Source organism: Pyrgilauda ruficollis, unplaced genomic scaffold, assembly GCF_017590135.1.
Source record: "Pyrgilauda ruficollis isolate IOZ18807 unplaced genomic scaffold, ASM1759013v1 scaffold3, whole genome shotgun sequence".
NCBI lineage: Eukaryota > Metazoa > Chordata > Aves > Passeriformes > Passeridae > Pyrgilauda > Pyrgilauda ruficollis.
The window spans coordinates 13,378,201-13,403,286 of NW_024524377.1; the positions used below are offsets into that span (position 1 = coordinate 13,378,201).

Below are 25,086 nucleotides of genomic sequence, written 5' to 3' on the forward strand. Positions count from 1 at the left end.
CGGAAGCGGCGCGGGCGGGAGCGGAAGCGGCGCGGTGCAGGTGAGCGGCGGCGGTGGCGGCACCGGCTGGAGCCGGGGCGAGAGCGGCGCGGGATCCTCCGCGGAGTGGCCGAGGCTGGGGCTCTGCTGCGGGGAAGGCCGGTGTGGATCCGGGTCTTTTGCAGGGGAGGGTGGGGCTCTTGCAGGGGGGGCTGCGGGACCCTGCCCAAGGGACGCTGTGCCCGGTAAGGAGGAAGGTCACGCCTTACTCTGGTGGAGGTGGGATTCTGTACCGGAGGGAGCAAAGCGTGTCTGTGTCTGGCGGGGAAGGCTCCCCCTCGATCCCAGTACATGACAGACCTGCAGAGGGAGGTGGAGAAGCTTCAGGCCCCCGGAGCCTGCGGCTATAATCTAGACACGGAGGTGTGCCTTCTACCGCCGTCGTGTGCCCGTTCTCAGCAGCAAAGACCCGGCTCTTGGATCAGCCTGGGGATGTGCTTCAGCTTTTTCAAACTATAAACCTTAAGTAATTGCAGTGCTCATGATTTCTGGCTGTTCAAATAATAAACCCCTGTAAAACTCTGGCCTTGATGTCTTGACTGAAGAAGCTACAGATGCTCCTGTGCTTCTTCAGGAGCCTCCTGGCCCCCTCCTGCTTGGCTCACCCAGTGGCCTGCAGAGAGGGAGAAGGTTCCTGCAGCCAGCAGGAACACTTGGTAATAAGCAGAAATGTGGGAAATCCAAACGTGCCAGGCACCCCTTCACCTTGAGGCCTGGCCATGATAAAGGGCAGGGAACTGTGGGTGATCTGTTGTGTTTCTTGCTACCATTCAGTTTTTCCTCACAGGTTTCTTGCTGGAGTGCAGAAACAATGCTGTGGAAAGGAGCTGCCTAACCTCCCACCATGCCCCTTTCTGACTTTGTCTTAGCACTGAAGGACAACCCTTATTTTGGGGCTGGGTTTGGCCTCGTTGGGGTGGGCACAGTCCTGGCAGCAGCCCGTAAGGGGGCCCAGTTTGGGCTGGTGGCTTTCAGGCGCCACTATATGATCACCTTGGAGGTGCCCAGCAAGGATAAGAGCTACCAATGGCTGCTGAACTGGGTCTCCCATCACGCCAAGCATACGCAGCACCTCAGTGTTGAGACATCATACCTGCAGCATGAAAGCGGGCGTGTCAGCACCAAGTTCGACTTTGTCCCCAGCCTCGGGAATCATTTCATCTGGTAAGGGAGGGTAAGGGAAGGCAGTTTGGGGTTTGAGCCTCACTTTTGCACATTGAGGGTGTGTAGAGGCAGTGGAGAGGGTCCTGCTTCCTCTCTGGGTCTGGGTTAGGGCAGGGGATGACGAGTAGCAAGAGCAGCCTGTACTCAGCAGTGTGAAATGATTTCCTTACATGAGATGAGTGTTCTTGATGCATGAACCAGGTGAGGCCAAGCTGAGTGGTGCTGGATCACTGGATCACTGTACACCCTCCTGTGTTCCTGCCCCAGGTACCGCAGGAAGTGGATTCGCGTCGAGCGCAGCCGGGAGACGCAGATGCTGGACCTGAACACAGGGACCCCCTGGGAGTCCGTCACCTTCACTGCGCTGGGCACTGACCGCGAGATCTTCTTCAACATCCTTCAGGAAGGTCTGTAGGGGAACTGTGTGGGGTCCTGCTGGGAACAGCCTGCTCCCTGGAGATGCCCAGGGCTTCGCAGGAGATCCTCCTCCCTGGCAGCTGTCCCCTCTGGCTCTCTCTGCAGCCCGGGAGCTGGCGCTGCAGCAGCAGGAGGGGAAGACGATCATGTACACGGCCGTGGGAGCAGAGTGGCGGCAGTTCGGCTTCCCCCGCCGCCGCCGGCCCCTCAGCTCCGTGGTGCTGGATGAAGGCGTGGCAGAGAGGCTGGTTCAGGATGTGAAGGAGTTCATCAACAACTCCAAGTGGTACAATGAGAGAGGCAAGGCTCTGGTGTGGTGTGCTCTGTACGGGGTGGGGTGGGGCAGGATTCTCATGGTCCTCTCTGGAATTGGCTGTGGAGATTTTTCCCTGCTGCTTACTTTTCCAAGGTGTGTCCTCTTTGTGAGTTCACCACAGCACCACAGCTTGGAGGGAGGGAGCACAGAGCAATCCAGGTGGTTATCCTAAAAGAACACTGTCTTCTTAGGGATCCCCTACCGAAGAGGCTACCTGCTTTATGGTCCTCCTGGATGTGGGAAAAGCAGCTTCATGTGAGTACTGTCAGCTCTATGCCCTGGGCCACAGCAGTCTTGGATGGGAAGGTGTGGATGAGCTTGGGTTTGGAATACAGGAGTGGGCTGTGCCTTATGTGTGGTGCCTATTGTAAGCGTTTGCATTGCTGGCACTGTGACAGGTCAGGGTGACAAGCCCTTTGTGCCCTTGCTTTGCACAGTGCTGCATGGTATGGGTGGGCTGAACAGGGGCTTCTGCCTGCCCCTTAGATCTGATCCTTGCTGGGAAAGGACTCCTCTGCCCTCTCCCTTACTGCTAAAGGGAAAAATCTGATTTTTCCTTGACTGTCAGCTTTCCCACTGTGATTCATCCTTGTGGTTTGTGTCCTTTCCAGCACAGCCCTGGCCGGGGAACTGGAGTACAGTATCTGCCTGCTGAGCCTCAGTGACCACAGCCTCTCTGATGACCGGCTCAATCACCTCCTGAGTGTAGCACCACAGCAGACCATCATCCTCCTGGAGGATGTGGACGCAGCCTTTGTCAGCCGGGACCTTGCTGCTGAGAGTGAGCACTGCTCCTGTTCCTGGGCCAGCAGCTGGAGGGAGGTGCTGTGGCTGTACCTGAAAAAATGTTTTGACTCTGGGCTGCTCAACTGCACTAGCAGAAACCAGGAGTGGGGGAGTCTCTCAGGCCTCAGGGCTCAAACTGGAACTTGTCCAGTTTTGGCTGGGCTGTAAAAGGGAATTTGGATCCTTTATCCTCAGGCAAAGGTCCTTCTCCTGCCCAGCTACTTTCAGGATGATGGAGAAGGTGGCTTTCCTTCTCTTTTTCTTTGTGTTCCCATGGGTGTGTGTGGGCAGGGGAGGTGAATGTGCTGCCAGCCAGACAGAGGGTCAGCCTCCAAGCAAGGAGTGAGTGGGGAGCTTGGCATAAACCTCAGGTGATAGGCAGGTGGCCCCGAGCCTGTGTAGCCAACAGCTACAGTCTCAGACACCTCTGTTCGCAGACCCAGCTGTGTACCAAGGCATGGGGCGCCTGACCTTCAGTGGTCTCCTCAATGCACTAGACGGTGTGGCCTCCACAGAAGCCAGGATTGTCTTCATGACCACCAACTACGTGGACAGGTCAGAGCTGCCCCAGGGAGGGAGCGGGGTGGGTAGCACAGGAAAACCTTGCTCCCTTTTGCTGGGCTTTATTTATTGAATCCTCCAGCATGAAGACTGGGGGTTCAGATTTCTCACATCCTCCCTTGGGATGCAAATCGTTTGATTGCTGATCAGGACCTCTTTTGCTGGAGCCTCAGATGCCTACTTGGTGTTCAGAACATGGTTGTGTCCTTCAGGAGTGGTACCACCTTCCTGCCTGTGGGGAACTGCAAGTTTGGGGGTTGTGTCCATGCTGTGAGTGAAGCGCTGGCGCCACGAGCAGCCCACTGGGTCAGTGGGATGCAGCCTGGGCTGACAGTGCCTTGACAGCTGCTGTGCTGTGGCAGGCTTGATTCGCTACAGACTGAGCTGCCCTAGGGGTTTGTTCGGATTTTGCTCATGGGACAGAGATGGGCAGAGCTGTTTCGCAGGACATTCTTGTCCTCCTTTAGAGTCAGTCCTTCCCCAGCTCTCCTTTCTTTTTGGTTGATTTCTCCCCTCAGTCTCCCCAGGGATGAACCTGTTTGCCCCCTTCACCATCTCACAGTGCATGACACTTTGCAGGAAGGACAGGGGCTGTGCTAGTGTGGACAGGGGTTTCCTGCAGGACCCACCCTAAACAGATGCTTTGATCAGGTTTTCCAGCCCCACCCTTTGTCTCTTGCCAGGCTGGACCCAGCGCTGGTGCGTCCTGGCCGTGTGGATCTGAAGCAGTACGTGGGCCACTGCTCCCGCTGGCAGCTCGCCTGCATGTTCCAGCGCTTCTACCCCGAGCAGCCCCCGGCTGCAGCCCAGCGGTTCGCGGAGCAGGCGCTGGCAGTCTCCAAACAGATCAGCGCTGCCCAGGTGCAAGGCCACTTCATGCTTTACAAGACAGACCCTGAAGGAGCCACTTCAAACATAAGCTCCAGCCTGCTGTGACCAGGGGCCAGCTTTCCCTTGTGTCACTGAGAGGACTGGGACAAAGATTTCACCATGCTGGGGATGCCATGAAGCTGCCCACCTGCACAGGCCAGGTCTCAGTTCACCTCTACCTCTCCTATGCCTTGGTTTTGGAGAGTCAGAGCTGCCAGCCAGCAAGAGAGGGAATCTGGCTCTTGCTGCTCCCCAGACGTGGGTGCTATTGCACCAGCCCTGCTCACCAGTGTGTGCCTCATGTTGGGATTGCTGTAAGCTACCAAGGCTCCTGGTGTGAATCCCCTTCCTTGTGGGTCAGCCTGAAGGTGCCCCAGAAGGGCATTTCCTTTGGGCAGGACATTGGGGTTCTACACTGCTAAAAGTGTCTGTTTTTTTTTTAAGGACAGTGGTCTCACTGGTTTGTGAATATCCTCTGTGAACTGCACAACACAACTCTTGTCTCTCTGGTTCGTTTTCCTGTTAGTTGCCCCTCTATCCAGCTGCTGGTCCACAGCCCTCCTGACCAGGGCCTGGAAAGGCCAGTACTGCAAATCCAGAGTGTTTCTGAAAAAAAATAGCTCCTAAGAGACAGCTCATTGTCTCTCAGACTCCAGGCTGGTGCCATTCGTCTTGCTATGATGCCAAGCCACAGATCTGCTTGGATATTGTTCCTAGATGGGCATGACTGTCCTTTCCACCAAAGGAGATGTGGGGTCCTGGAGCTGTATGAGGGCAGATGAGAGGCCTTGGCCAGTTACTGCATATCTTCCCAAGAGCTCTCCCCTTCCAGTCCCTCTTTCAGAATCCTGAAAGTCAGTTTCCTCAGAGCCAGTCCTATGTTAATGTGGTCAGTTTTGGGGGTTGCATCACCTTGCTTGGGCTGGGGGAGTGGATTCCAAGCCAAACCCAAATTGTAGGTCACTGCTTAGCCCTCCTCTTGCCTCTGCCCTGTGGGACCAAGAGCACAGGGCAATACACAGTCAATTGGCACCTGGATGGATTTTGGTGCAAATAGGCACTACTTTAATGCAACCCCAGACTTCCACAAATGTTTCTGCAAGTGAAGGAGCAGGATGCTGCTGGTTGGCATCTCAAACCCTGTGTTTGGCCATCCTGCAGAGGCTGGCTGCTCAGATCCAGCTTCTTCCCTCAAAGCTGGGGGTCAAAACTGGCCAGTGAGTGACTGGCAAATGTCCCACAGCAGTCTGAAAGGATGGGGAGTGTTTGTGGGGGAGCCAGAGGGACCTGATGCCACCACACGCAACATCTCTCGCTGCTTGCTTTTAATAGTGTTAACGCTACAGATGCTGCCAGTGCCTTGCTGCCTGGCCTGAGGGCTTTTGCCAGTTAAGCCTCACAACAGCCTTGTGAGGTAGGTGGGTGACACAGGTGGACACCAAGCAAAGGGACCCAGGTCAGCGTGCAAGCTCTCTTCCTCCCCTCTGACCTGGAGGTTTGGTTTGTTTATCCCAAATTCATTTCCACATACTGTTGCAAAATGCCCTCTGCTCCAGGCTGACAGCAGTGAGTCAGAGAGGGCCCTTACTAAAGCACTATTCCCAGGGAAAAATCCCTTCCCAGTAGCACAATCTGGCATTTAACTGAAGTTCTCAAAGTCCTCACTCTGATTTCCATGGCTGAATTCCCATGCTCCAAACATGGCACAGCAACGTTTCTGCTGAGAGTAATCCTGGCTCACCAGAGGAAGCAAAGGAGCTTCAGCTGCTGTGACGGGCAGAGATCTTCCACGGTTCTTTCAGGAGACAATGAAATGCCTTTCTTGAAACAGCAGTTTCACCAGTGAAGGCAGGAGGCAGCAGAACAAGAACCAATGTCAGATAAAGTCTGCACCTTTTCACCCAAGCGTGGGCAGGCCATTCCCCCAGAAACCAGCTGAACAAGGACAGAGGGAGCACTGAAGGAAAATGAGGGCTCTCTTCAGGGCACGAGTGCTCAGCCCTCATCTGCAGGAAGGCACAACATCTGTCTCTCAGATCAGCCAGCCCAGGACATGTAGTGTAGGCTCAGGCCAAGAAGAGAGAAAAAAGGAATGATTTTAAAGCATTAGGCTTGAAAATAGACGAGTATTGGAAATTTAAGCACAGAAGGTTCTTGGGCAGCAGGTTAAACCAACCCCTTCAGGTCAAAACCAGGCATAGAGTAAGCAGGGCAGCAGATGAGGAGTTCTCAGTGAAGAAAGGGTGTAGTGCAGCTTTCATGTGCCAAAGCTTAGCCAGACAGATGTGTGCACTGGCAAATGCCCTCTTGGCACACACTGCTGTTGGTTTCCTGGGGATCTCATATGAAATTCTGGCAAGTCCATTGCTGCACTGCTATTTTTGCACTTAGCAGAAGGAGGAAGACAATAACAACCCACGTGTGGGCACAAGAGGTGGGGGACAAGGCACAAACAAGTGTGAAGGAATCAGTATTGTCAGGTGAGGCAGAGAGCTTACACTAAGCCAGGCAAAGCAGGGAGCCCTCCTGCCACCCAGAAGTGCCAGGGGAAGGTCTCTGCCTCAGCCCTGGTTGGAGGGAACAGGGAAGGAATTGAGACATACCAGGGATCAACACCTTTGCTCCAAAAAGCAACAAACAGGAGCAAGAGGGCAGAGGAAACAAAGGGAGCAGGCTCTGGAGAAGACCAAATGAATTAATTTAATAGCACTGCCCCACTTCAGAGGCTTGGGATCACTCTTCATGGTTTCTAAATGGGACATCATTTACATCTGTGGAGCAGCAGCAGATGTAACTGCACCAAGTTAGTTTAAACAGCAAATCCTCATTTAAGCAATATCAGCTTGAAGATTACAGGAGGGTAAGCTGTATCCAAAATACCGGGGCATGTCTTCACTTCTGGGTTGTCAGAAGTGCTGAGACAGCCTGGCCTTGGAGGGGGATTCTGACACATACATGTTACAAAGCAGAGTGCTCTCTTCTGAGGTTCCCCCATCAGCTTCAGCCTGCACAAAAGCAGCTGAAAGACAGGGCAGGAGCTCCTGCTAAATATGGGCTTCCTGGAGAAGCAGGAGCCAAGGTGAAGCCTTAGCCACCAGACAGCTGTGACCTGCCAATGTGCTGACTTAAGCTTAATTTGGATATCCTGGCTGGGACTGGGCAATATCCTGTGTAATAAGGATTTGCCTGGCTAATCCCAGCAGTTGAGAAGGTGCTCTCAGAAGGAATGAGGGACAGAGCAAGTGGAGCTGAGCTCCAAGATACTTCCCTGGCACTTGGCACTACCACAGCTCCACTGGTTTCCAGGGAAGGTATTGCCACACTTTGGCTCTGCCATGGCGCCATGCTGGACTCAGACCCTTTGCTCTGTAGCTGTGCACCTTTCTTGGCATTTCACCTATAGGGAAAATGGCTGCAGGTCCTCAAAGCTACCTGTGTCTTCTGGGTCCTCTGAGACCAAGGCTGATACGATCTGTCAAGGTTCCATTTCTCCAATGCTGGTAACAGCCAGCTGCTCATGCTAGGAAGCTTTACACTGCACATACCCCGGCGACACTGCTTGTCCCAAGCTGTCCCATGTGCCATCTGCCTCCTTCCTTCTAGGTGGTACAGTACCTGCTTGCTACATCAGAGCCTTCATTGTTCTCTACACAGACAGCCCTTTTTTCCCCCAGCCCAGCCCCTCATCATTCCTGCTAGGAGCCACTCTCCTTCTCAAGATGGGCTTCTCGATGTCCACTGGGCCTGAACACCCCTCGCCCTCTTGGTGCTCTGGGGTAGGAACCACGCTCCTGAACTCTGGACCTCTCCCACCTTCCACAATCCCAGGGTCTGTGGTGGCCCTGCCAGTTGGGAGCAGCTTTGTGGTCACTGCGGTTGAACATCAGGTTCTCCTTTTTCCTGCCCCGGGCCTCAGTCCCCTCCTCTGTGCTCCATTTCTCCACATCATGGTGCTCCTCTTTCAAGTCCACAGTTTCTGTTACTGGTGAGGGGTCTTCATGGCACAACTCCCTTCTTTCAGCCAAGGGAGCAGCCCTGCTTCTACTGGGATGCTTTGAAAACTCCTGGCTGTGCCGTCCAGCAGGTCTACGCTCTGCTCTCTGGCTGAAGACCCTGGGCGCCCTGGAGCTGTGGAGTGGATGACAGGCCTCCTCTCCTGGTTCCTGCGAGCCGCTGCACAGCTGCCTGCCCCGGCCTCTGGAGCCTGGCCTCTCCCCTCTGTGCCTTTCCCTCTTGCTCAGTTGCTCTCTGGGCACAGCACACCTCTCAGGCTGCCCAGGTTCCATCCTGGGCTCTGATGCCCCAGCTGGCTCGGGAGCTGAGGCTTGGCTGGGTGGCTGGGGCATGTCCGCAGCGCGGGCACTCACCGACAGCTCAGAGGTGGTGGCTGCTTGGCCTGGATCCACAGCTGGAGGCTGAAAGAAAAAAGCCACTGGTTAAGAAAAGGACAGGGGTATCCCACAGCAGATGACAGTGCTTGGTGCTGCAGCCCAGAGCCCCCTCAGAAGCTCTCTGCTCCCAGTGCCGTACCGCCTGGAGGCTGATGAAATATCGGTTCCTCTCTGCCTCGGGATCGATGATTCCTCCTTTCTCTTGCTGTCTCTTGAAAATCAGGCGCAGCTCTTCCTGGTGCTGCAGCACCTTGGCATCTGGCCTGTATGGCTCCTGAGCAGAAGAAACAAGGCAGTGTAAGGGCTCTCTTAACACCTAGCATGGATAGGCAGTGGCAGGGCTGGGAGCTGCTCCCCAAACCCTTCTTTGCGCAGTGCCACGCAACGCACTTCCTTCTGCCACACTGACCAGGCCTACAGATGCATGGGAAATCCCTGGACAGAAGTCAAGCATCCCAGTGCAGACCCATTGTTTCTGCAGTGACTGCCTTGGGCCATCCTGCTGTGGGACAGGATGCAGAGCAGCTACCATCAGATTACTGTCCTGACCTCATTGTATCCTAGTGAGTGCAGGGATGTTCCCCATGGCAGAATCACCTCCCCTCAGCACATCTGCTCAACTCAGGGCTATCAAACTGAACCTGCTCTGTGAGCTGCCCTTTGGATGGGACATCAAGGATGACCTGAGAGAGAGTGCATGCATTCATCCCTTACAATGTCCCAGTTGAAGCTACCCAGTGAGGAGGCACAGCTGGGTAGGTGAGCCCCCATCTCTTACCAGAGGGTGCTGCGGGGGTGGTGCTGCCTTCAGAGCACAGAGATCGTAGACCAGGGTCTCCCGGCAGACAGGGCACTGCACTCCAACTTCCTGTGGGGAGGAAAGAGAGGATAGCAAACCCTGTCTGTAATACAGCTCATGCACTGCCCCACAACCCCACCCTGGAAGTGGAACAGGGTTGTCTTCTTCACTCTTCTGCCAAGGTAAGGGAGCCCAGAGGGGTTCCAGCAGCATGAAAGCAGCCAGGTGCCTTAACAACTGCTATGGAAGGTGTCTCCACATGAGCATGCTGGGATTTGTGCTCCAGCAGCTGACTGCTTTACAAAGCACCCCTGTCAACACACATGGCTTCAGCCCTCAGCCTAGGATGTACTCTTTTCTGCTCCAAAGTGGAGTGTGTCATCAAGGCACCACCTCTTTGAAAGGGTTTGTAGGAAGGAGCCTATGATTTGTTCCATGCTCAGCTGTGCTGTTTGCTCTGCAGCTGACAACTGTTCCAACATGTGCTAGGCAGGTTTTATCACCCCAAAACACAGGTGATTTGTGTTTACCCTGCTGCAACCCACAGTTGTAAGGACTAGGACTAGGGAAGGAGCCCTTTTTTCTAACTTCTGTGGTTCCAGAAGTCTAAAAATGCAACTCCCTTACCCCCTCACAGAGCAGGCACTGACCCAGAGATCCAATAAACCAACTTGTTTGGTCAGAAAGGGCCCTTGGAGATAACTCCGTCTAATTTCTGTTGATTCTCAGCACAGGCCAAACCAACTTGTTTGGTCAGAAAGGGCCCTTGGAGATAACTCTGTTGATTCTCAGCACAGGCTCCATGTGCCAAAGAGGGTGATAGAGATGTTACAAGGGTCTGTGCAGGGGGCCAAGGAAGGAGGCCCAGTACCTGTTTGGGGGATGGTGCAAGGTGCTGCTCTCTCTCCTCCTGCTGCATGAGGATCTCCTCCTCCATGTGCTGGGCATAGCGGGCCAGACAGTGGGAGTGGAAGTAGTGGTAGCACTGGGTCTTTGTGAAGGCTTCTTTCTCCTGTCAAGAGAAAAGGGCATCTTTGAAGGCCTTCTAAGCAAAGAGTTGTGTAACCACCCAGCTAAGCTGGGTTTTCACTTCCATATCAGTGGTATCCATGGGGAACTAGTACTAGCAGAGCCACCCAACATAATCTGCTGGGCTGCAGCTCCACTCCCTCAGCAATTACTGGATGCTGCTTCTTGTTTCAAATGTTAGAAACACTCCTAATGTCAAGATGCAAAGACAGACCTCAGCACCTGCATGGATATGTTCTAGTACTTCCTGACCACCTGTGTGCTGAACTCCAGGTGAGGTGTAGCCAACACAGGGAAGCTGAAATGCACCATCAACTAGCCCCAGAGCCTACACTTCTTTGGAGATGCTCCAGCATCTCCCACTGCCATTTTGTGTAGAAGATTATCTAGAAGCTGATGGGAAGAGCAGCATGTATTGCACTAGGAAGGACCCTGTGCAGAATGGGAGGCAGTGGGCTGCTGGGCTGCATCTTGGTCCCAGGCTGATATCCCAGTGTCAGACTTCCTGTTCTCTTGCCCCACTTCCCAGTCAGTTTGTGGGGTCAGGAGACACATGCCTACCTGGAATCCATAGAGGCAGATTACACACTGTCCTTGAGGAATATTGTTGTCAGTGAGGATCTCCTTTCCCTTCTGTGAAAGCATTAAAGCAAATGTTTTACTCACTGGCCTGCCCATGGGCTCAGGGATGTCCCACCCCTTGGGCAGTCAGGGATCAGTGTCTGTGGCCGGTCACACCCAGTCTCCTCACTCTCACCTCGATCAGTTCATAGAGCACCTCTGTCCCCAGCCTGGCTTCAGCAACACTTCTCAGGGTCTGGGAAATCCTACAGCAAAGCAGCAGAAATCCTTAACAGAAAATTAGCTACACCTTTTCCATGTCCCACATACCTGCCATCCTGCACGGAAAAAAGACAGCGCAGGCTTTGCTTGGAGCACAGGATGGGCACACATGCACACACATATTCACGTGCTGTCCTGGCTCTCCACAAGCCAGTGCACAGGAAGCCTTTGTTATGACAGGACTTGCAGGAGCAGGCTTGCTGATGGCCTCAGCTTGAGCTCAGCCAGCACCCTTTGGTTTTGGTAAATCCCAGGCTCTGTTTATCTGACAGCAGCCCCTGAGCAGGTCTGTTGGGAGCCATGTCCTCTCATACTGCTGGCAGGCACCAAGGTCTCTGCACACATTCCACTGTGCCAAGGACCAAAGCACAAAGGCAACAATGGGCTGCCCAAGGACTTGGATCAGTCCCACCTCTGTCAGGGCAGGACCAGCAACTTCCACGGAGTAAGCCCATGAGATTCAAATAACATTTGAGGGGAACTACAGGGGAATAACCACAAGATGGACCCCTCTGTGTCAAATTCGGCACCAGTGGCTCCTGAGAGATTTAGGACTAAGTGATTTAGGGACCTGTATCCAATTGGTAACCAGACACGGGAAGTCATGTGAATTACAGAAGGCCTGACCATCAGTTCTGCCTCCTGGATCTCTGCAGGAAAGGATTGCCACTCGCCACCCTCCTGGCACTCACTTTTGAATTTGCTCATCTGACAGCCCCCGCGGATTCCTGATGGAGATCTCCGGAGCTTTATCAGGATACTAGGATAAAAGAGAAACACCCAAAGCACAACAAGGAAGGTGGAGAGGCCCGGGGCTCGGAGGTGCAGGGGCGCGGGGGGCGCGGGCAGCCTACCTGAGGGGGCACGGAGAGCAGCAGGGTGAAGCGCACGTACTGGGAGTCCTGGTCCTGGCCCGTGGCAGGGTGCAGGGTGATGCTGATCTCCCAGGGCTCCCACCTGGAGAAGGGGCAGCTCGGGGTGAGGAGGGCGGCGCGGGGCCGGGCCGGGGATGGGGAACGCGGGACGTACCTGCCCAGGCCCCGCACCACCTGCAGCTCCTCCAGGTAGATGGACTCCAGCACCTCCACCTCCGGCGGCAGCGCCCTGCGGGAACCGACCACGCGGGGGTCAGACGGCTCCGGCGGGCCGGGGGTGCGGGACAGCAGGGGTGCGGGGATCGGGAAGAGTGCGGACACGTGGGAGGGTGCAGGGACTGGGGAAGGTACGGGAGCTGTTACCAGTCCGTCGCCTCCGCTTCCTCACCGGCCGCCGCCATCTCCCCGCTCGCCCCGGAAGCGGAAGGGGAGCCGTTGCCAGGAGACGCCTCGGCGGCGGGTCGGGGCAGGAGCGGAGCGCGGCGGGGCTCATCCCGCAGCGGGATCGCCGCCACCAGGGCCCGGGGCTCGGCCTGCCTTCGAGCCGGTGGGCAAGAACAAAGCCTGGGGCGGGGTGGGACGACACTCGCCCAGGGAACGGGGCCGGTGCAGCCCCGCGGGAGGGGAGGTGTCCGCGGAGGGGACACGCTGCTCCTCACTGGCCTCTTTGCCTCGGCAGCTCTGCGGCCCCGTCCCGAGCCATGGAGAACTACCACGTCCTGGAAATGATCGGCGAAGGGTCCTTTGGGCGCGTGTACAAGGGGCGCCGGAAGCACAGCGCCCAGGTGAGGGGAGAGGGCTGGGGCTCTGCTGTGTGTAGCCGGGGTGTTTCTGGTGCCTCTCGGGTTCTAAGGCTCTGCCAGGGGTTTGGGACTCGGCATACATGCGACTTTCTGTTCCTGCCCAGCTCCAGCTGGCACTAAGTCATCTGGATTCAAGGGACATCAGGAGCGACCTCAAGAACTCAAAGCAGAGCCAGCACTAAATCCTCTGAAACTCCCAAGACAAACACCCCATAGCTGGTGCCCGAATATTACTAGGATGAATGTTTTCCTCTTATCAAGTTGAACCTCCCTCTGTTTCAATTTGTAATCCCCTTGTCGTCCTCCCACATGCTTCAGTCCCCTCACCATCATGGGTCTCTCTGCTATACCATTACAGCCTATTGATGTCTTTCTGGGCCAAAAACCTGGCCACAATATTCCCAACATGGTGCACAAGATTAGAAATAAAGGTCAGTAATCACTTCGCTGCAGTTCCTGCCTGTTGATACAGCCCAGGGTGCTGCTAGTGTTTCTCATTTCCAGGGCACACTGCTAGCTCATGTTCTGCCTGCTGTTCACCAGCATCTCGAGGTCCTGTCCCATGTTTCTGAAGGCCTCATTTATCTGTGTTCACTGATTACATTTCTTTGCTTTAAATGCCAGTGTGAAAAGAAGTGTGAGCACCAGTACTGATGTACAAGGGCCTGGGGAGTGCCCTAGGTCCAGGGGGCCCAGTGAACAAGTGTCTCGTTCTATTGTCTGTGTTCAGCTGGAACCCTGTTTGGGTTAAAAGCAGCCTTTGCCAGGGTGGGTCTGACCAGGATTCTGGTCTGATCCCATCTTTTCCTGCTTTGGAAGGTGGTGGCCTTGAAGTTCATCCCCAAGGTGGGACGGTCTGAGAAGGAGCTGAAGAACCTGCAGCGGGAAATTGAGATTGTGAGAGACCTCCATCACCCCAACATCATCCAGATGCTTGACAGCTTTGAGACTGCTAAGGAGGTGAAGGGGATTACTCCAGGCAAAGGCTTTTGCTTGACTGGGGCAGGGGAGCAAGGCCTGTCCCCTGCTGTTGTAGGGACATATTTCTCAGGAGATGCTGGTGACTTTATCCCAGTGTCTGGTTAGTGTTTTTCAGAGCCCTTTAGTATGTGCCGTGTGGGGAGCCAACACCTGTGTGGGCTGTGTTAGGTCATATGCAGAGGTGAAGGAGCTGACAAGGGGCTGTGTGATGCAGGAGGAGTGGTTTGAGATCATAGAATGCAGGTCACTCTTCACTCATCAATCTCTTCAGATACTGGCTTTTCACTGATTTAAACTCTCATGGATATAATATGATAAGAGGGGATTGAAGACTGTTCTATGGCATGTGGGAACATGAAATAAAGTCATAGGACAGCAGATTTAAAACAAGCTCAAGGGAGTGATTCTACCCACTGGGCTTGGCAGTACCATTCTGGGCTTGTCCTGTCTTCCCTCTTCTCTTGTTTTTGCTGGCTGTCTGAGATATGGACAGCTGCAAGGCCTCTGCCAAGTGCCACATCCTTGCTGCAGTGCAGCTATGGGAGCTCTCTTCCATTTCAAGTCCCAGCTCAAGCTGATGGACTTTGCATGATGGCACCCCAACACCCCCCTCAAATTTCTTACCCTGCTCAGTCCTGGTCCCCAGGGCCTGATCTCACCATGTTGCTCTTCCCTCCAGGTGGTGGTAGTGACTGACTACGCAGAGGGAGAGCTCTTCCAGATCCTGGAGGACGATGGGAATTTGCCTGAGAGCCAGGTGTCTGTCATTGTAGTGGCCATGTAGTGTTTGCTGCAGGCTAGAGAAAACAAGAGTTGAGTGCCTGCAGGCAGAGGGTCTCAGCTGTGAACCAGGAGATGTCAGGAGGGTGAGGGTGCCTCTGGGACTCTACCTGGCAGAACTTCTGAAAAGGATGGAGAGGGGGCCAGGTTGGTATTGTGGGACAGTGGGGACCTGCAGAGACCTCAGTTTCTTTGTTCCCTTTACAAGGGCCACAGCACTAGACTGCCTTGGCCCACTCCAATAAACTGCTGGCCCACAGCTGGGGTTGGTCCCTGCCCCAAACAGGACAAAAGCAGTAGTGTGGGAGCCAGGCCGTAAGGGACCTAGCCCCCGTGGTTGTGCCAGCAGGTGGCACCATGGGACACAGGGTGAGGCGTCTGTGTCTCCGGCAGGTCCAGACCATAGCTGCCCAGCTCATCTCTGCTCTCTACTACCTGCACTCCCACCGCATCCTGCACCGTGACATGAAACCCCAGAACATCCTGCTGGGCAAAGATGGTGTTGTCAAGCTCTGTGACTTTGGGTGAGTGCTGGGGGCCAGCTTGAGGGGAGCTTTGGGCCTTGAAGCAGCCAGGGGGTTTCCTGGATGCTGTAGAGGAGAAGTGGGGGAGTGCAGAAGGGGACCTGGATTCTGTGCATATTTAGAGGTTAGGCAGAGAGGGGAGATTTGGTCCTCCAGAGGGAAGAAGTATTGATAAACTCATAGAGAACTCCCTGGGAGCTGCAACAGATGTTTCAGCCTGAACTTGAGATCTGTGCTTTGCTCTGAGCAGGTTTGCCCGTGCCATGAGTATCCACACCATGGTGCTGACGTCCATCAAGGGCACCCCGCTGTACATGTCCCCTGAGCTGGTGGAAGAACGGCCATATGATCACACAGCAGACCTGTGGTCTGTGGGCTGCATCCTGTACGAGCTGTTTGTGGGCACTCCTCCCTTCTATACCAACAGCATCTTCCAGCTTGTCAGCCTCATCATCAAGGACCCTGTCAAATGGCCCATGACCATGAGTGAAGTGTTCAAGGTAAGGGCTGAGGCCCTGTCTGCAGTGTGAGATCTGTTAATGCTGTTTTGGCCTCGCCTGCTGCCCTGGTGGGTCACTCTTAGCTTTTATGTCCCCTAGCAGGGACTTCAGAACACAGAAAAGCAAAGAGAGCTGGACCTTCTGGAAGGGGAATCCTTATCACTGTTATCGAATGTCTGCTGTCTATAACTGGGAAACTGGGTCCAACAGCAGAGGAGTGATTTATTGGGTTGTGAAGGGAAATGTCTTGCCATCTGCCCTAAGCACTAGAGCTACTCCTTTCCCAGAGCTAGGCAGGAAAGGCAGGCCTCATGGATGCCCTCAGTGAGGGAGACTGGTGGGTACACTGTGCTCACTGGTGGGTGCTGAACATGTGTCAGTGATCCTGCTGCTCCGCTGCTCTGCAGAGCTTCCTTCAGGGATTACTAATGAAGGACCCCCACGAGCGCCTGTCATGGCCAGAGCTACTTTCTCACCCCTTCATTGCTGGACGGGTTACTGGTGAGTACTTACTCCTTTTCCAAAACTGTCCAGGTCTGTTTCCTTCTACTACTGTCTGGAGACTGGGAGAACCTCCCTGCCCTGCTATTTTTACTATCCTGGTCTATGCCTCTCTCCTCTCAGCTTTTTTCCACGCACTGACTCCTAGCTCCTGCTCCTGGTCTTGCTCTGGGTTCCTTAGGATTCTCCTGGGAGCTCAAGAGAGATCACACTCTCTGTGTCCCAAGAGAGGGCTGCTGCTGAAGTTCTCCTCTTGCCTCCCCAGTGATTGATGACACAGAAGAGCATGGGATTTCAAACCCCTTCACCATCAAGCTGTCTCCAGAGCTGCAGGCCCTGAAGGAGCAGCAAGTCTATTTCGTGGCCCCCAGGAGCAGCTCGTCCAGGATCTTGAGAAAGGCCCAGCAGAAGATGGTTGAAGAGACACAGAAAAAGGTGGAGAAAAGTCTGAGGTTCCCCTGGCTATGTCTCACAGTCAAGGCAAAGAAAGAACACTGAAGTGGACCCTGGGGGAAAACACAGGAGTACATGGGTCAGGTTTGGGTGTCAGCAACACACAAGGCAGGATGTGGGGTGCTTATGGTGGTGGAATCTAGGGGACTCATCTCACTGAATAACCCTGCCCTGACCAAACTTCTCTGCCATCACCAGGGGCAACTGAAGGCAGGTGATGCATCTATGAAGGATTCTGTCAATGGACATCCCACACATAGACCCAGAGCAGCATCAGGGAAGGCAGACCCTGAGAATGGGGAGCCACTGGCTGCCTCCTATGAGAAGAATCTGTATCTCCAGCAAGGAAAGAGCAGCAGAGCAGAGTGGGAGTTTGAGGAGTCTCCTCTTATCCCAGGGTGAGGGAGGCAGAGGCTGGGGCAGGAGGAAGAGGGAAAGGAAAGATCTTTCACTGACTGTACTGTTTCCTTGGCCAGGCAGCACAGCCTCTCTCAAGACTATGAGTGGGAGTTTCTTGGAGCAGGTTCCCCTCCACAGCCTGGTGCTGTCAGGGCAGAGCCCTGCAGCAGGCACAGCACTGAGGCTGTGGACCTGGAGACTGAGGTAAGATGGTGTCTTCAGTGAGGACAGCAGGGCCCAGTTGCCAGGGGCTGGTACAGAGACCCTGGGACTGGTAGGCTCTGTGGCACCAGTCCTCTCTCTTCTGTGGCTAGGAGCTGGAGAGTGATGAGGAGTGGCAGCACCTGATTGAGGACACTGAGCCCTCAGCCATGCGGCTGAGCATGCCTCTGAGCCTCCTGAGAGACCCAGCTTTCCACCACCGTGTCCAGGACCGCCTGGCAGACTCTGCTCAGCAGGTAAGTGATGGCTGGCCCAGGCAACTAAGACTGGAGACTTGGATGCTGCCTTCTTCATCAGGATTAGGTTGGAAACATATGGAGAATCCTCAGTCCAGCTAGCAAAAAGATCGTCTGTTTCTTTGGGAGTTGGAGCTGTCTTTGTTTGCCATCTGCTCCTCTGCTGTCCCCTGCCTGAATGGGTTGAAGGGCTGGTCCATGGCTGGTGGAGACACCAAAACTGCTGCTCATTATAAGCTCTTCTGGCTTCTCTGTGTCCAGGTGCTGGAAGGGATGCTGGAGGGAGCCTCCCATCTTCGTTCTGTGCTTCATGTTATTGGCAACCTCCTGTCTACCCAGTGTGATGCTGAGCTGCTGGACTACTTCTGCCAAGAGCTGAATGTGCCTCTGTCCCTGCTGTGTCTAGCCAAGCAGATCCTGGAAAGTGGTGTCACCAAGCAGGTGGGTGTAGAACCCGAGGGAAATATGGGAACCTTCCAGCTGAGGAGGCCCTGGTGTCCTGCTGGATCTGGCTCACAGGTTCCTCTTCCAGGCACCTTTGAGAAAGGGGGAGGTTCTGGTAGGGAAGGATCCTGTCGTAGTGGTGTGGGGATGGCCAGCAGACAATCCCCATTTGTGGTTTCTTTCTGGATTCTGCAGCAGCCCTGGTGTATTGCTGTGCTGACAGACCTCCTCATGGTGATCAGAGTTTATTTCAGCAGTGAATGTAGCCTGGAGGAGAGTGGGCAAAAGGACAGGTAGGGAAAGCCTTCTGTTCCCTGAGGTCTCGTGTGGTCACTCTGGGGACCCAGCAGTAGGTGGAAGGGTGGTGTTCATACTCTGCAGCTGGAGTTGTCTCTGTGGGGGAGCATCGTGGTCTAAGTGCTTCATGCCATATTGCTGTGCTCACAGAGAAGCACTTTCCTTGAATGGGATTAACTGAAGGAAAGGCATAGTTGACAAGTCCAGTTGTGCTGCCTGCTGACGGCAGCTCACAGTGTGAGTGTGTGCTGCCTGCTCCATTAGCCAGGGCCATGTGAGCCTGTCCTCACAGCAAGGGGCCATGTTTCTCTGCACTCATCTGTCCCTGCTGCCCACCCCCAGCCTGCAGGCCGTTCAGGAGAGTGCTGACTGCTTCCTGGCCCTGCTGCCGGAGCTGCTGGCTGTGCCACTCGACAGTGAGATGAGACTCTGCCAGCAAAGCCTCCTGGTAAGGGTGTCCCCATCTCCCTCCTCCACACCCTCAGCCCCCAGGGACAGAAGCTGTGAGATTGTCTCTGTATGTTGGGGAATGCAGCCTGAGGACCCTGCTCCTAACTATGGGGTCTGATGCATACTTGTCAGGGCAGGCTGTCTCACCCGTTGGGGTTTTTGTGGGGAATTGCATACAAAAAGAAGGTCTCTGAGGGGGCTCCTTTGCTGGCATTAGCATTCTGGTATGACTTTACTGGCTGAGCTGATGGTAGGCACAGCCCCTTGTACACACTCTGGCACAAAATGTTTTACTTCACCAGATGTGTCCCTGGCTCTGCTGCCAAGAGTTCTGCTGCTGGGATTGTGCTGGATGGGCACAGCGGGTTCTCAGCATTGGAGTATGATGCACATGTGGCTCGGGCAGGAGATGCATACAGGCTTGCATTTGATATCTTTTAGCCTTTGTCTTCGAGCTTCATGTTTTAGCACCAGAGTCAGCAAGAGCAAAAATAGCTGTTGGGCATGCTCTGCCAGGCTGTGATAGAGGTGAGGAGGGACACGCGCCTCCATGTGTACCCCTCACTTCAGCAGCATGCAGCCAGATGTGGGTCCCATACAGTTACCGGGCTGGAGTGGACATTTGGAGGTCCCTGAAGTTCCAGCATGAGTCCTTCTCCAATCTCTGCTGTCCTCCCACAGCTTCCTCCTGTGCTGTCCTTTTCTTTAATCTCAAACTCAGTCTGCAGTGATGGCAACCCCTGTGTCTTCCCCAGTGCTTCACCCAGCTCTGTGAGAGTCTGGACACGGCAGACCCTTCTATCTCTGCACACTTCTACACCAGGCTGCAAGAGGAGCATCAGCCCCTGCTGAACAGACTCCTCCAAGGATCCATCTCAGAGCAGCCTGCTCTTCGAGGTAGCAATGGTAGCAGCTTGCCACCTCTTCCTGGGGTTTCTTCTCCTTCCTGCCCTTGGGCTCCATCAGAGCACTGACAGCCATTGTAGTGCTGTTGGCCAGAAGAGGTGGCTGAAATTCATCTGTCCAGACCCCTGCTAACTTGGGCTCTCCTCCCTCAATCCCAGATCTCACCCTCCTTATGTCAAAAGCCTGACTTTTTCTCTCTTGCTATCCAACCCTATCGTGCTGCCCCTCAGCACCTTTACCACAATGACTCCCCAGCTCTGTCCCTGTGCAGGTGCAGCAGTGGAAGGCAAGTCAGCCCATGACCAGAGCCCATGTGTGGCAGATCTCTTCCTGGCTGCATTGGCTGCTGCATGCAGCATCCCCCTGGAGAGAAACAGCTGTTGGGAAGCCAAGCAACAGGTCAGACAAGCTCTCTGTACAGGGTGAAGAGGTGTGGTCTTCCCAGGGGCAGCAGATCTTTCTAGGAGGATCTCTTTCTCAACAGTAGAGGGCTGGGATCCTCTGGCTTTATTGGCTGCAGGGTTCATATTTTTGGGCTGCACCTCCCCAGCCAACAGCTGACCTTAGGAATGCAAGGATTCTTGAATCAATTAAGAGACTCAAACTTAAGCTCTGAATTGTGAGATGGGCTAAGTAAAGAACTAGGCAATGCAGGGAAAACATGAAGAATTATTTTATTACAGTGATATGAACTGTAGGAAATCTGAAATTGAAGGGGCAGTAAGAGGGAAAACAATTACAGGTTTACATTTGATTCTTTAACTCTGAGTCAACAAGGAGGGAAGCAGAGGAGGAATCTTACCTTGCTCATCTCAGTTCTGGGACTGTGCATCAAAGCCATGCTAGGTCATGGCAGATAGGCATCTCTTGGTAGACACAGGCAAGATATAGGAAGCAGATGCTTCCTTTCATTAAATTGTTGCTAGCATTAAACTCTTCTAGTCTGGGCAGTGCTTCAGGTGCCCAGAGTGCAAAACAGGCTGATTTCTGCAGGTTGCTCATGCAGTAGCTGAAAAGCTTATGGAAGGAGAGAGCCAGCAGCTTGCAAGACTGCTAGGAAGACTGGAGGACCCAGGCTGCTCCTTGAATATTCTGAAGGTAATGGCCCAGTCCTTTTATCTGTCTCTGCCCAGAGGTGCCTGGGCCTTTGCTCTGGAATTAGGAGCATGGTGAAGAGGGAACTGTGAGCTTAGCTCTCAATGGCTCCTATCTGCCTGGTGTCAGTTGTTGAATAAATGAGCCCATGGTAGCCATGGGGTGGAATCTGTCTACAGGGGCTGGTGGCATCTCCCCCCTCTGCCTTGCAGATCCTCTATGCTGGTTGCCATGCCTACCCGAACCTGTGCCAGCACCTGGGAAGGAGCCAGCCTCTGTGGGGTTCCCTCATGCAGCTCTTGAAGGGTGAGGTAGGACTGACCACAGCCCTGGTGGAGGGGTAGGAGTGTGGGCAAGCTGGATGCATTCCTCTGAGCACCAGTCAGATGAATCTGTGGGGGAAGAGGAGTTCAGGGGAGTTTAATCGGAAGAGTGCACTTCTCCTCCGGGGCCCAGAAACACTTCCTTCTCCCCTGCTATGACTTCTGTTCCTTTGGTAGGTCCCTGTGGTGGAGGTGACCCAGGAGGCAGCCTGTGAAGCCTGTCTGTACCTGCTGGCCCTGCTCACCCTGCAGCTTCAGGTATCCCCTCCCAGGTAAGCAGACACTTCCACTCATGGGTGGGAGAGGAACATGCCCTGCTCTGAACAGCACTCTGTCCTGCACACTGCCTGGCGCTGGGAACCACTGATCCCTCTGATCCAGACATACCAGCAGAACGCTGGGCAGTGTGGGTGGGTGCTGGGGATGTGCTGAGGATGACCCAGTGCAGATGAAGAGGTGCTGTGAACCAGGGCTCCTCCTGAAACGCGGCTGCTTCCCAGCTATGTGGATTTGGATGCTGCTGTTCTGCATGATGTGAAGCTGTGGGAAAATAGTGCTTCTCTCCTGGTCCCTGCATTTCAGGTGTGAGGAAGTGGTTACCCTGGCTGTGGATCTCATCACCCAGTCTCCTGCTGTGTCCCTTGTGGTAAGCCACCTCCCCCTGCCAGAGCCACTACTGGCAGCCTTGCAGACCCCTGCACTCCATTTGGGCCTTACTGTTCCTCACTCAGGATGGGATGAGGCCAAGGGATGAAGGGTCAATAGTGACCAAGCAGATGGGGAAGTCCCAAAGGTGCTGAACTCTCCTTGTCCCACAGGGTGCTGCAGCATTTCTCCTGGCACAGCTCAGTCAGCATGGGGTGGCTTTGGAGCTCAAGAGAGAAAAGATCCTACCGGTGGTAACAAATGCACTGACTGCACCTGCTGAGGTATGGGATGGGGACAGAGAAGCTGGGGACCCATGCATACCCCACTGCAGAGGTGTGCAAAGATGCGCTCAGAAGGGTGCAAGTGTGATGCTGCTGCCCTCAAGCCCAGCACCCAGCTTCAGACAGTCTCCCACTCTCTTACAGCTGCAGCTCCCCCTGCCAATGGGTGCTGGTCTCTATGATGGGTTCTTTTTCCTCCTGCTGAAACTCCTTGAACAGGTACCAGTCTAGCCATCTCCTTTGCCTGGCCCCTGCCAAAAGGTGTGGTGGCAAAAAAATGTCCCTGAATGCACATTGGTAATGAGGCTGAGGGAAATCAGCAACTGTGCAGTTTTGGCTGCACAACCCCATGAAAGTCACCTTGTGTCCCTGCAGGGCTGATGGGAGAGTGGTGGGTGGGGAGGGGTGATCCATGGGCAGACAGAAATGAAAGAGGGCAGAGATGCCCAGGGAATGACACTACTGAAAGGTGCAGCAGGACTCCTGGCCCATGGGTGTCTACCCCTGACCTTCAGAGGACCATGGGACTGACAGAGCCATGTATCAGAACCCTGGGGAGCCTTGGACGATCTTGAAGGCTTCTGACATCAGCCTCTCTGCCTCTAGGAGGATGTGGTCTTGGAGCAGGGCTTTGCTTCCTCCGAGCTATGGAGCCTGGTCTGGCATTGTGTTGCTGTGGTGCTTCATGTGGGCACCAACAGTGCAGCGCTGGAGGAAGATCCACCCCCAGGTGCTGGTCACCCCATGGCAGAGCCAGACTGGAACCTCCTCTCCCCTCAAGGTAGGAGCTGTGGGACAACAGGGCATTTGCCCTGGACCCTGCTTCACATCCTTCCAAGTCTGTCCCTCTCCACATCTGTTCCCTGAGGCCAGAGGACTCAGGTGGTTTTTTTGAGGATCGCAGTGTCTTCTGGGGAGAGAGGGCTGGGCTGGCCCATACTGTGCCCAGCTGGCAGCAGCTCAGCTGAGCTGGCTGTGCAAGAACAAAAAAGGATGTCTATGCTGCAGGGAATGTCCACTCTGGCAGGTGTGACCACCTGGGTGGAGATTTTCCAGTTTTGGGCAGGGAATCACAGAATGGAGCAGCCTTGCTCCTGGAGCAGCCTTGAAGTAGCACAGACAGAAGTGAAAGAACTTTACAGCCTTCTCTAGCTTTGCCTTCTGCCTGCTATTTTCCCTGCAGGAACCTTGTTATTCCTCAGCCTGGCCCTCAGCATCTTCACTCGTGAGTCCCACCAGTGTCTGTCTCAGCTCACTGAGTCCCATGGTGTTCTCATGGTGACACTGAAGAGACTGCTGTCCCCTGGCTTCTTGGCATGCATGGCACAGATGTGAGTTGTGGCAAGGGCTGAAGTGGGCAGAGCTCAGCTGCTGAATGGGGCATGGATATGAGCACACCAAGGGCTGAGAAGTTCCTGAGCTTGCACTTGCAGAGCCCCTCCTTAGTGCCTGGCATGGGGAATGCCCTTTGCCCCTTGCCCTAAGGTTTTTCTGATCATCTCTGTATTAAGCCCTCTCTCTTTCACAAATTCAGGAAAGCAGGAAAGGATGTCCCAGATGTGGTCATCCAGGTCTGCCAGCTCCTCTCTTTCCCTTTTGCCCTGGATGTGGATAAAGACACCTTAGCACTGATCATGGAGGCTGTGAGAGATACCCAGATCCCTGCCCAGCTGCTGCAGGTACTCTCTTGGCCCTGTGTTCCTCCTTCCTCCCATACTGTGGTGACCCCTCACTACACAGCAGTCCCCAGTGCATGGCACCACTTCATGTCATGTTGGCAGCCCACACAAGGATGTCATTTGGGTGCTATGCAGCCCTTGGAGAGGCTTCACTGGCTGCTAAGCTTGTGCTGACCTGCTGGCTGCCTTCAGCTGCTGCTTGGCTTGGCTCACGTGTGAGTGCAGTGCACTCAGCAGTGCTGTCTGTCCTTCTGCCTTAGGTCTGCGCTCACCATCTGCCCTTCTCGTTCACCGAGCTCCCCATGGGCCTCTTGTGCCAGTTTGTGGTGTCTGATACACAGGTCATAGACCAAGTGGTGAGGGAAGCTGCTGCCTCGGAGCACATTGTTGCCTTCTTGAAGTCTGTCTTGTCCTCAGACAATGTCATGCTCATAAGTGACCTCCTGTCTCTCCTGACCCACATGGCCCGGGTCTGTTCAGAGCACCTGCCCTTTCTCCAGAGGATCCTGAGGGACTCAGATGTGCCTGACCAGCCACTGATCTACCTGCTCAGCCACAAGCAACACCTGATACGAGCCAGAACCTGCAACTTGCTGGGCAACCTGCTCCACCACAGCTTTTCCCCAGCGCTGCAGAGCCAGCCCGGTTGGCTGGAGAGGCTGCTGGAGTGCCTGTCGGACCCGGAGAGCTGCGTGCGCAGGGCAGCCACCTTTGCAGTGGGCAACGCCGCCTGCCACGCGTCTTGCCCGGCGGGGACCCTGGGCAGGGCCCTGCCCACGCTGACCCGGCTGCTGAGCGACTCGCGGGCCCAGACGTGCTACAACGCGGCCCTGGCCCTGAGCAACCTGGGCCAGCGCGGGGAGGAGCTGCGGGCTCTGCTGATCCAGAACAGGGCCCCCGAGCTCCTGCTGCAGCTGGCCTGCCGGGACCCGCGGATGACCGTGCGGGAGGGAGCCCTCGAGGCACTGCGAGCCCTCAGCCAGCACCCCGGGATCCAGCAGGTACTGCACGGGGAGCTCGGCTCTTTGGGGGCCCTGATGGAGCTCTGGGGACAAGGGTCAAGCTGGCGGGTGACTCCTGTCCTTCTCTTGGCTGTGCAGGTCCTGCTGTCCCTCAAAGCCACCGAGAGGCTGGCCGCGCTGGCCGCTGTCAGTCCCCGGTCGCCTTCTGCCCGGCACGGCGGGCTGCTCTTCCGCCGCCAGTGCGAGCTGCTCCTCCGCCGCCTCGCCGCTCTGCCCGGCCGCGCGGGGCCCAGCCAGCTGTCGCCGCGTACCGGCGCTCAGCGGTGACGCGCGCGCATCCCGGGACGCCACGGACGCTTCCTTCACCCTCCTCAGGCTCCAGCCGGACCTTCCTTGCAACCCGCGTTGTCCACCTGAGAGGGACTCTACCCGGCCGTCTTTACCCGGGGTGCCTCCCGCGGGAAGCCGGCCCTGAAAAAATGCCCGTTCCTTCCGTAACCGCGCGTTTCCCG

General features: G+C 55.1%; 3 protein-coding genes across 7 annotated transcripts; 2 read left to right on the forward strand and 1 right to left on the reverse strand.

Annotated features, from left to right (window-relative positions):
• The first annotated feature begins 2 nt into the window (after nt 1–2).
• On the forward strand, nt 3–4,648 carry LOC121356454 (mitochondrial chaperone BCS1). 2 transcript variants are annotated; one of them, XM_041472881.1, is made up of 8 exons: nt 3–40; nt 827–1,203; nt 1,471–1,610; nt 1,726–1,920; nt 2,128–2,191; nt 2,548–2,717; nt 3,160–3,277; nt 3,967–4,648. In XM_041472881.1, the coding sequence occupies exons 2-8, from the start codon at nt 884–886 to the stop codon at nt 4,217–4,219; spliced, it is 1,260 nt and encodes a 419-aa protein (XP_041328815.1). In that variant the 5' UTR covers nt 3–40; nt 827–883; the 3' UTR covers nt 4,220–4,648. The 2 variants fall into 2 exon arrangements, with proteins under 2 accessions (XP_041328815.1, XP_041328816.1); XM_041472882.1 differs by having other exon boundaries at nt 17–141.
• Nucleotides 4,649–5,463: 815 nt separating this feature from the next.
• Nucleotides 5,464–12,716, reverse strand: RNF25 (ring finger protein 25). 4 transcript variants are annotated; one of them, XM_041473510.1, is made up of 10 exons: nt 12,454–12,716; nt 12,245–12,319; nt 12,070–12,172; nt 11,908–11,975; nt 11,130–11,221; nt 10,934–11,005; nt 10,215–10,355; nt 9,323–9,412; nt 8,684–8,818; nt 5,464–8,568 (listed from the first exon to the last, which is right to left on the reverse strand). In XM_041473510.1, the coding sequence occupies exons 1-10, from the start codon at nt 12,581–12,583 to the stop codon at nt 7,849–7,851; spliced, it is 1,626 nt and encodes a 541-aa protein (XP_041329444.1). In that variant the 5' UTR covers nt 12,584–12,716; the 3' UTR covers nt 5,464–7,848. The 4 variants fall into 4 exon arrangements, with proteins under 4 accessions (XP_041329444.1, XP_041329446.1, XP_041329443.1 ...); XM_041473512.1 differs by having other exon boundaries at nt 11,130–11,199; nt 12,454–12,521; XM_041473509.1 differs by having other exon boundaries at nt 12,070–12,319.
• On the forward strand, nt 12,536–24,913 carry STK36 (serine/threonine kinase 36). The gene is made up of 27 exons (XM_041473506.1): nt 12,536–12,637; nt 12,770–12,875; nt 13,713–13,853; nt 14,554–14,631; nt 15,048–15,178; nt 15,429–15,678; nt 16,086–16,179; nt 16,445–16,614; nt 16,831–17,030; nt 17,109–17,235; nt 17,346–17,489; nt 17,751–17,930; nt 18,129–18,226; nt 18,573–18,678; nt 19,436–19,577; nt 19,858–19,985; nt 20,580–20,684; nt 20,894–20,992; nt 21,182–21,276; nt 21,587–21,650; nt 21,823–21,933; nt 22,078–22,152; nt 22,540–22,714; nt 23,117–23,264; nt 23,468–23,612; nt 23,873–24,613; nt 24,713–24,913. Exons 2-27 carry the CDS (start codon nt 12,792–12,794, stop codon nt 24,899–24,901), a joined length of 4,020 nt encoding a protein of 1,339 aa, XP_041329440.1. The 5' UTR covers nt 12,536–12,637; nt 12,770–12,791; the 3' UTR covers nt 24,902–24,913.
• The last annotated feature ends 173 nt before the right edge of the window (nt 24,914–25,086 follow it).